This window comes from Misgurnus anguillicaudatus, chromosome 23 (genome assembly GCF_027580225.2).
Source record: "Misgurnus anguillicaudatus chromosome 23, ASM2758022v2, whole genome shotgun sequence".
Lineage (NCBI taxonomy): Eukaryota > Metazoa > Chordata > Actinopteri > Cypriniformes > Cobitidae > Misgurnus > Misgurnus anguillicaudatus.
In genome coordinates, this window is record NC_073359.2 from 24,816,407 (window position 1) to 24,827,500 (window position 11,094).

At 36.9% G+C, this 11,094-nt stretch overlaps 1 protein-coding gene across 4 annotated transcripts in view; it reads left to right on the plus strand.

Moving 5' to 3' along the window:
• Positions 1-5,248: 5,248 nt before the first annotated feature.
• Positions 5,249-11,094, plus strand: part of krt222 (keratin 222) — an 18,391-nt gene continuing 12,545 nt past the window's right edge. The window contains exons 1-3 of one of the 4 annotated variants that reach the window (XM_055216893.2): positions 5,249-5,702; positions 8,515-8,594; positions 8,728-8,932. In XM_055216893.2, the coding sequence (XP_055072868.2) occupies positions 8,569-8,594; positions 8,728-8,932 (231 nt within the window). In that variant the 5' untranslated portion in view covers positions 5,249-5,702; positions 8,515-8,568. Of the gene's footprint in view, positions 5,703-8,438; positions 8,618-8,727; positions 8,933-11,094 lie in introns of those variants that run through there. The other 3 variants (XM_055216896.2, XM_055216894.2, XM_055216895.2) reach the window with 3 other exon arrangements.

Below are 11,094 nucleotides of genomic sequence, written 5' to 3' on the forward strand. Positions count from 1 at the left end.
CTGTCTCTCTATCTGCCTGTTTGTCTCTCTCTCAGCCTGTCTGTCTGTCTGTTTGTCTGTCTCTCAACCTCTATGTGTGTTTGTGTGTGTACTTATGTCTCTCTATTTGCCTGTCTGTCTGTCTTTCTTTCTATCTATCTATCTGCCTGTCTTCCCCATCCGTCGTTAAGTCTATATCTGACTGTCTCTTAACCTGTCTATTTGTCTGTGAGTGTACTTCTGTCTGTCTGTCTGTCTGTCTCTCAGGCTCTCTGTCTTTCTGTCTATCTGTCCTTAAGTCATGTCTGACTGTTTGTCTTTCTGTGTGATTGTCTGTTTGTTTGTCTGTCTCTTGGCCTGTCTATTTATTCCTTGGTCTATTTGACTCTTTGTCCATCTGTCCTTCAGTCTGTCCATCTATCTGTCTTTCCTGTTATATGTTCATAAGTCTTTTTGTCTGAGTGTTTGTCTGTTGTTTCTTGTCTGTCCTTCCAATGGAGCGTATACACCAAACGCAATATCAACGATTTGCGTGAGGTGAGCAGATTACATGCAAGTCAATGCAATGACGCAACGCAAAAATTTCAACTCAAATGAAAAATTTGCATTACACGAAGTTAAATCCTGCGAGTAATCTAAAGTGAGGAACGCAATGCTTTGCTTTTGGTGCGTACGCAGCAACGTTGATTTAATGTTGGGTCAGTCAAATTTTTCGTTTGGGTTGCATTATTTCAAAAAGAAGATGATGCGTTTGAGATGAATAGCGTGTGTTTGTGGCAATCGCGCTGCCCAATTCCCATCATTCGCATCAATTTCGCATCTATTCGCATCTTTGCTTTGACTTTGTATGTAATCTACTCACACAAATCGTTGAATTCGCGTTTATGGAGCGTACACATCAAACGCGAAGCATGTATTCAAATGGCGTTCCTCGCTTTGGATTTAACGTTGAGTCAAGCAAATTTTTCGCTCCAGTTGAATTATTTCAATTTACGCGGAAGATGCAATTGAGGTGAATTGGACATGTTCATGGCAATCGTTCCGCCCAATTCGCATCACTCGCGTCGCCCTGCGCGAATTCGCATCCATTCGTGTCTTTGCGTTGACTTTGTTAAATTCGCTTTTGGTGTGTACGCCCCATTAGTTTCTATGCCTGACTGTCTGTCTTTCAGTCTGTCCATCTGTCTGTCCATCTGTTTGTAAGTCTCTTTGTCTGAGTCTCTGTACTTCTGTCTGTTTCTTTAGCCATTTTTCTGTCTGTGTATCTACTGTATGTGCCTTCGGTGCGGATCCAGCCTGGAGTCGTCTGCTGTCTGGGATATATCTATAAGTTATGTATTTATGTATATATTATCAAACATAAATAGCCGCAAAACTAACATTAATCTTCGTTACCCGTTTTCTCACGATCTGCCGCCCTAGTGTAAATCGACATTGTTTTCTCAGCATTCTTTGTTTAGACAGTGAAGACACGCAGCAATGTGCAGTATCCATGGTATCTACTGCGACATGCCTGAGCATTGTAGCGTCGCATGCCTAGCGTGGTTTCCAAGGCAAGGGTGTGACCCGGGCGTGGCTAACCCACTGTCTGCACACTTGATGATTAAACACATGATTACATTCTGTGAAATAAAGACATTATGCATACAATACGTTACATGCAATCGACACGTAAGGGCAAGTTTCGTACAGATCCGTACAGGAAGTGGAAGTGAATCATTATAGTTACATCAGCAGCACAACAAGTGAAAGTTAGGGTGCAATGTAAAGATTTTAAGCTGAATAAGGATTATTTGGAGTGACAAATGCCTTTTACGTCCACCTTTGTATACCACAATATTCACCTGTCATCTGACTGATAGTGATGACTAATGATTGACGTTCATCACAAGAAATTGCGCAAGACAAAAGTTGTTCATATTGGATTAGTTTAATGGTTTTACTTGCATACAGATCGTGTTAATGGATTAATTCTAAATAAACAAAGCGGTCAATTTTTTTCACATCCATAAAAATGTTGTTTTAGGGCATAGGTTCATAGCTAAAGGGTCTTCGAAGTGATCTACACGTCAAGAAATGTGATGAAACAAACAAAATATGTCAGCTGAAGAGTTTCATCCTATAATTAACGTCACTATGACAAATAGATTACACAGTCATGCGCTTGAAATTTTCGGCGAACTAACTTCCTCTTTTGAAGTTTTGAAGTGATTTTAAAGCAATAAGTCAATTTTATGAAACAGGTGTACTGGCAGATTAACCACAGTTGTAAATGTGAGCAGGTGCTCATGTGACTCGTGCACGTGTCTTTATTATAAATAAATGCCAGATGGTTCGTTTTTCTCAGTTGCTTTGGACATTTTGAATCTTTTAAAAAATGTGCACCAAAAGAAAAAAAATGCATTTCTCAGAACAATTTGTACAAACATCATGGATTTGTAAAAGTGTATAACTTGTTCAAAATCCTCTCAAAAGTAAATGTTTATGTCAGTGAACATGTCAGTCCCATCAAAATAGCAAGTCCTTGAGTCATTGTTCATAAACAAGAAAAAATTGCCTTTCATTGATTATGACAAAAAGGTCAACCATTCTGCATGTCATTACTTGTGCGATGAACTAATTTCTGAATGGTTTAATGTGTAAGACTATTTCAACACAAACCAGTATAATGTATTTTGATGAAAAGGACATAAGCAAAAGAAAATGTATAGCAAACAGCAGACAATTGTACATAATCAACTGCATGATTGTATTAAAGTTCAAATCAATGAGAATTTGTGCACAACTGATTTAATGATGTGGAAGTGTTTTGAAAAAATAATGAGAAATTCTCCAGAGCGACTGAGAAAAACTGCAATACACTGACATGTATGTTTAAAGGGGCGTTCACACTTTAGTGACACTACACTTAAAAAAAAGATGCTCTTTTTCCAAGATTTGATTTTTACCATTTTGGAATCCATTCAGCCGATCTCAGAGTCCGGCGCCAGCACTTCCAGCACAGCTCAGCACAATCCACCGAATCTGACCAGACCGCCAGCACCGCGCCAAACAATAACCAAAGAGTTTTGATATTTTTCCTACCCAAAACTTGACTCTTCTGTAGCCACACCGTGCACCAAGACCAACAGAAAATCCAAACCTGTGATTTTCTAGACAGATATGACTAGGAACTATATTCTAATTCTGGCGTAATAATCAAGGACTTTGCTGCCGTAACATGACTGCAAGAGGCGCAATGATATCACGCAGCACCTGAAATAATCCCCTGCTATTGAAAGCAACCAAGGGGACTATTTTCGGGCAGTGCGTAATATCACTACGCCTGCTGCTGCCATGTTACCGCATGCAAATATTTTTGGATGTTGCTACGAATATTGGTTTTGGCACAAAGGGATACAGAAAACGCCGAAATCTTGTGAGATGTTGGGTTTAGGGTTTAAGAGCACCTATTGTTCACGTTTTTACATTTCCATTGGTGTGTAAGTGTGTATTAGTACATGTTAACGATATGCAAAAGGTACAACCCCCAAAGTAAACAATGACGCGAGTTATCGTCTCCAACGTAAATCTCTTTAAATCAAACACAAGGATTGCAGGCTACAGTTTACTTCCTGGGATTGGTGATGTAGTAAAGACCGACATTATCATAACTCCTCCCGCTTCAGACTCACAGCCTGTAAGTTAACTCCTGTCAGCATTGCATTTTGAGCGAATCTTTCAAACATGGTAAGGAGCTACACATTTCCGACTGTCGTCATTCAGGCCAATCACAACGTACAGATTAGCTGGCCAATCAGGGATACAGAGTTTTTCAAATCAGTGTGTTTCAGGAAGAGAGTGAAATCTGGAGCTACACAAATGAACGGTAAGTGGAAAAGAATGTGTTTTTAACCATAAACCATGTGAACCCATCATATTATACCTAATACACAAAATAACGGTTTTTGGCAACGAAATGGGTTCTTTTTAAGTTTGGGGGTTGAATTAGGAGAAAACAGCACTCGTCTGGTGAGATTTCAAGAGATTTTGGCATTTGCTGTATCTCTTCTAGTCACAACCAATATTGGCGGGGAGTGCTTCGTCCATCTTTGCATGTAGTATAGAGAAAAGGTCATGCTCTTTTATCATAAACTACTTCAAAGTGTCTACAGCAAGCCCGTATTTTGACATGACACGTAATGCACGTAGGTTAACATGACGCGCCACACACATGAAATGCTAAATTGACAAGCTTCACATCATGCGCCCTCAAAAAACAAGTCACCGGCCGCCACTGTTTCTACTGGTCACATATCTCCACTTGATAAACATTTGCAGGTCAGAGTTCACCAGACTTGAACTTTGGTACGCAGCAAAATATCTTTGAACAAGCTTCCGTTTCTGGTCTGATGCATTCGCATGCATATGAATGGAAGTAAATGAAATGAAACATGACGTGTGACCGCCACTTACGTCTTTTTTTTAAATAATTTGTAACCCTGGATCATAAAAAAAAGTTTTAAGTCGCATGGGTATATTTGTAGCATTAGCCAACATTACATTGTATGGTTCAAAAATCGTTATGTATATTAAGTAAAGATCATGATCCATGAAGATATTTTGTAAATTTCCTACCATACTGTAAATATATTAACCTTCAAATGTTCAAATTTACTACCCTTCCGTGTTGTTCGTGGATGAAAACATCCACTAAATTAAACCGCTGTAAAAATGTATCGGATTAATATTTTGTTCAATTTTTCTGCATAAATTTGAATAAAACTACCAAAATTCCAGGATTTAACTTTTTAATTGCCACATTCATAAATTATGTCACTGATTTGGGAAAAAGGACTGTTTTTAACATAATTTTTTTTTAGCTTTTTCACAGTCTTGGGCATGTTAAAGATTAGTAAAAACATTGGCTTTAATGCATTGTTAGTTTTTGTGTGTGCAGCATCAGATAAAAAAAATTCTCCCTCATTTACTGTTCGTGGCTGTTTTTGTCCCATTGACTTCCATTATAACAGATTTTTTAAATTGTGAAGCCATGACATCATATTATCATGCATTCTTGATTGTTAGTGTTTTTTCTTTTTGCAAAGAGGTAACATTTTTCTTTTTAACCCTTTAGTAGGCCTGTGCAAAAATGTCTAGTTTGTACATTGAGTTATATGGAGTATAACAGCATATTATTGTGTGTGTGTTTTTCTCAATATTTACATTTTTTTGCACCCTCAGATTACAGATTATCTTGGATTATCTTTTTTTAATGAATCTTATGACTGGCATTACTTATTTTTGGGGATTACACTATGATCATGTTTTAGGTATAGTATATCGCATTCTGAACACTCATAACTATCATGCCTAAGCTAACTAAGATATTTTCTTCACAAGGACATCTACCAGATTTACTGTCGGACAGGCAGGCGCATGCACACAGTCATTAACCGTCTCTAATTACCTTCACTCCCTTTTAAGGATACATCGTAAGACCACATGTTTTCTCAAGAATCACCGGGAGGCAAGAGCAAGTCGGGCGGCATTCTCAGCCCCGTGACTACCAGATGTGTCGACACCCCAGAAACAGATGTGTAAGGGTGTATACCAACACAGCCAGACGGACTCTCACCCAGGCTGTGAACCGCCACACACCGATGACTTTCATTTGAGGGGAAATCACTTGGGCAGGAACGGTAAAAGCAGATAAAGGGGTGGGACCAGGTGAGGGCGTGTTGGTAAGTGAAGTGGCTTTTTGTTTTGTTTTTTCTGATGAATTTTTACTGCATTGATCTTCTGATGTTTAGGCTTCAACTGATCAAAGGCTGTCGTCATTGTTTGCACTGTGTATTGCATAAGTTTACTGTTGTTGTCATGCGGGCCTTTACCTCGTCTTGCATGCATGCATGGATGCATGCTTTAGGAAAAAATTAGAGTTATGTGGCTTTAAAGCTCATTCAGCTTTTATTAATATAAGTGCTATACTGTTAATGTTATTACAAACAAATCCGCATCCAACAGCTTTTGTGTGATGCCAGAGTGACTATGTAAGGCTGTTTGTATTGTGTAAGTATGCCCTAAGGACTATGTTCTCAACCTGAAGACAAGTTCACATAGATAGAAAAACCATTAAGGTAAATGATATTGAATCAAATGGAAACCAACAGTGAATATATAGTAGGAAAGAGCAGGAGCGAAACTACCATTTTTCGGAAACTTAAGAGGTTTTGTTTAAGACAGAGATATATTTTTGCTGTGTCAATAGCGCACAAGTGTGATCTATCAATAACAAATGTAAAATGACAAATTTCACTTTGAACATAAGTAGCGCATTGTTACTTTTGACCCTGTCAGCAAGAACGAAAGTAACACACAGGTGGATCAAAAGTAACACAACAAAACAAGAAAGACTTTGTGTTACGTTTGTTTTTAGTAAATATACATGACTATGATCTTGTTTATATGTAGCTGCAAACATATTTTGCCATTTATCTTTGCAAAAAATAATGAAATTACATTTTCGTTTGAAATTTCAGTTTTATCAAATGTTTCAAAATCAACCTGCCAGTTCAAACTTGAATTGTTGAGAATAATCATTTTTTCAACAGTTTGAACACTATGAAAATTAAATTAAATCAAATTAGAATAATATCAATTTTCAACATAATGCAACAGTATTACACTGAAAAAAAATGATTCATTTAATTTACTCAATTTTTTTAGGTAAGTGGTTGCAATCAATTTAATTAAGCTACATTTAAACAAAAAATTAGTAATACAACACAAAACAAAAAACTTTTGTTTAAATGTAGCTTAAATAAATTGATTGCACCCACTTACCTTAAAAAATTGAGTAAATTGAATGAATCATTTTTTTCAGTGTAGCAGCGGAACAAAAGTAACAAGTGTTACTTTCATCCCGACAGAAACTCCTGACATTTAATCCTGATTTACTTTTATTTTGAAAAATATGTAGATTGATCAGTACTGTAACACATGAAACCAGAAACACAACGCATTATAAGAAAATAAATGACCACTTTAGGAATTTATTTATCATAGTCTAAAACTACTTTCTGGAGCTAGACGCGCAAAATGATAACAAAATAATTTGATATTTGTCAGCTCTGTCAAGGGTTGCGTGCTAAAGATGCTGTCATAGTTTGAAATGCAAATGTAGTCAGGGCTCTGAGAATTTTTTTTTTTTACTTCCCGGTGGCGGCCGGTGACTTCTTTTTTCGAGGGCGCTCGATGCGAAATTCGTCATAACATGTATGTAGCCCGTCATGTGTGTGGTTCGTAATTTCAAAATATGTGTTCTGTGCATCGAGTGATCCTGTGTGCATCACGTGTTTTGTCAGAATAAGTGTCTGCTACAGACGCGTCTAAAGGGTTTATGATAAAAGAGACGCTCGCGTTTGTCTCTCAAAGCTCTGTAAGGGTTTTGTCTTGTGTTCTGTTTGTTTTGTTATTAGGTCTTTTATTTTGACATCATGTTCTGTTTCCGGTCTTCTATTTTGAAATCTTGTCATGTCACACTTCACTTTGTACTTTCTGTTTGTCACTATAAAACCGGTTCAATCTGTTCGTCACATTGCGAAGTATTGGCAGCTGTAACTCTGCATACCGAGCGTTTGTTGTCTTGTTATTGTTTGTGGTTGTTCATGGTTTTGACCCTTTGCCTGCATTTTGGATTATGCTTGTTGATTACCCTTTTGGATGTGTTTGCCTGCCCTTTTGGGATTGTTTAATAAACTTCTCTGGATTCTCTCGCTTTGTGTAAGCAGCCCCCATAGTTACAAGTGCAGAACACATATTTTGAAAAAGGAAACCAGACACATTATGGGCTGCACGCATGTTGTGGCGAACTTCGCATGTAGCGCCCTCCGAGAAAGAAGTCGCCGGCTGCCACTGCCCGCGAACCACCAGGCCCTTTACGAACCCCAGTTTGCGATTAAACTATCAAAATAGCTATGAGGTGTATGGTACAAATGGTACAAAACATTAAACTTTTAAGGTATTTTTTTGACAAAATATTTTGGCAAATTAGGGAATCTAGGTTTTATTCAAACATGCAAAAATGCTTACAGCTAATAAAGCATGCAATTTTATCTATTATAAATATTTCTTGGTCCTTTTTTGTATACAGTAATATTTTGTCCTGAGCTGTGTTGAACTTTGCATTTTAGGCCACCGCTCCTTAAATTCATCTTAAAGCTGAGCTTCAGTTTGTACTCCAAGCACACCAATGTAAAATGCATTCACAATTTTAAATGCATCTGAAATATTTATTGTTCATCGCTTTCAACCACAGCCTGCAGCAATACACACAAACCATTTACATATATTGTTGCACGAAGCTTATGTTAAAGTGCAAATATAAACACCCGAGCTTACACGAGCCGTAAAACTCAAAAAGTTGGACTTTGCTACTGCTGTGTGCCTTGCTATGTGTATCTACAGACCTATTTATGTGATTTGTGACTGTAATCCAGGATCAGTAAGCACAAAAGCATTGGCAAAACTCGTGACACAAATTCTGCCTTGCAGTATTATAGGCTTTCAGACCCAAGGACCTGAGAGAGACCCTCTGTACAGAGAATCATGACAAGACAGAGTTTGCGACATCTGTAAGAGCCACGTCTACATATTTGTATGTATTCTAGATAAATATTTGCTTAGTAAACACCCTGTCACCTGAGGTGTGGCTTGCCACAACCTCAAGATGAGCTCTTATGTTTTTCTGTGATCTCTTTTGCGCAGTGACCCTATGGAGGGATTTAAGGATCCAAAATGGACCCTGAGGGACCTGAATGAGAGGCTTAAAGGTTTCGTGGAGCATGTCAATCTGTTGGAACAGTCGAACCGCAACCTCGAGCAACAAATTGCCGAATGGGGAAAGCGGAATGCCGCTCCGCCACGGGACTTGTATGGCAAGGAGGCGCTGGCACAGGAACTAAGAACTCGGGTAGGTTGTTGTTCTTGCTAGCTAATTACAGGCCTTATTATGTGTTTTAACAACATTACGACGATTCAAGATGAAACACAATGTTCTTACGATTTCACTTCAGGTGGTCAGGTGACCATGAGAAAAAAATCAGGCAGACACTTGGTTAATAATCCTAATTAACAAATTAAATGCTTTTGTAAAATACTGAAGTGGCCCCCGAAGTGCCTTCTACAGTTTGAGCTTGTCTCTATTTCGACACACCCACCTAAGGTCATAGAGATTGTACTTATAAGCTAATGAGTTGAATGATGTGGGTTTGAAAATAGAGACATCAAAAAGGGTGAAAGCCGCCAGGAGAGGATTAAGAAAACACTAATCTTGAATTTGAGAGTCAGTTGAAGAGTGCTCGCTCTGATTGGAGGCCCACATCTCTGTTAATACTTGACTACAAAATTTAAGATTAAGAAGTGTTCAAATATACCATAATACTTGCATACTGTTTTCTGCACTATGCATAATATATTATGTATAAAATGAAAAAATATACCCAAAAAAAATAATTTTCACACTTTTTTTAAGTTTAATCAACTTGAATTTACAATTCATTTCAACTTTCTTGCCTAGCGAGGAGTTGCTACACTGCAAAAAATGATTTTCAAGAATAAAAAATTCTTAGTATTTTTTTCTTGTTTTTAGTAAAAATATAAAAAAATCTTAAATTAAGATGCTTTTTCTTAATGAGCAAAACGACCCAAGAAAATAAGTATAGTTTTTAGACCAAAAATATCAAATTTAAGTGATTTTGTGCATAAAACAAGCAAAAAAAATCTGCCAATAGGGTAAGCAATTTTTTGTTGAATTTTTCTTGAATTTACTGTTTAATAAAAATGTTCAAGATTTCAAGAACATATTTTCTTGAGTCATTTTGCTCATCAAGAAAAAGCATCTTAATTTAACAATTTTTAGATATTTTTACTAAAAACAAGACTTTTTTTAAATCATTTTTGCAGTGTATAAATTATCAAATAAAGTTTAATCAGCTTAAGTTATTTCAACTTTATTTTTATAATTTATAGCAACTCCTCACCAGCCAAGACATTCATTTAATATGCAATAACCTGCTATAGTTAGCAAATTGTGCAGTGTACTGCCCATGCTAAACAGTATCCCATAATGCAATGTGCGCAACTCAAGTTTCCCTTCTCAATGAGATGAACACCAATAAATCAACTACGATTTTTACAACGCCTTTCGTGACTCATTATTTTATCAGACTGCCAAAGGTTATGACTTTTATTTACACAAATTAAATATCTTGCAACATATCAATATTTACTTCCGAGATGATGACTGAGGTAAACATGTAACGTGAGAACATGTGGGATTAAATGAACATAATGTAATATTCTGTAACACTTTGCATGTTCAATTTAGCGAGTGGCATTTTGTTATCATCTCTAAAACACAGCAAAATAATATTTTTGGTTTTGCATAACTTTTAAACTCCTGGCAGGCTAGTGAAAAGAATCAATGAGGTAAAAATGATGGCCGATATTACAAAAGAAGTGCACTGTGGGATACACAAACCCAACACAGTGCACTTTCCTTAAATTTTTTTTTTTTTAGTTTTCTAGTTAACGCATGTTAAGTACATTCTGCAAAAATAGTATGCATAGCATGCAATTTGGGACAAAGTCCAAAACTTTCGTTTGAAGTAAATTGTTTTGCATTTTGTTGGACGTACAGGTATGTTAACTTGTTTCCGGGGGGCAGATGGACAGACACAAAACACCTGCTCTTTCGGAAAACCCTTTCCTGTAAATATTTTGCAAAGGATTGTTAATCCTTTAGTACCTCAGGGTCGGTTTTTACAATTGATCTTTGACCCTAATGTAATCCCCTGCTTAAAGACTCACAAAAATGCAGATAACAGTTAAAAAACGGGTTACAACTTAAAATGGCAAAGTGATTATATTGTTTGCTCTAGAAAAAAAAGATGAAGATCAAATCATTATGTTGAGCAACGTTTAGGCTATTCATATAAACATTAAACAAACATTCCTGGCTTTATTTAAGCCTTCTAAATGAAATGTTATCGCTGTCTGTCTGTCGAGCGAGAAGAAAAACACACCTACAATACACCCTAACCTTTTCACACTAAGAATTTAGAAATATGTTCC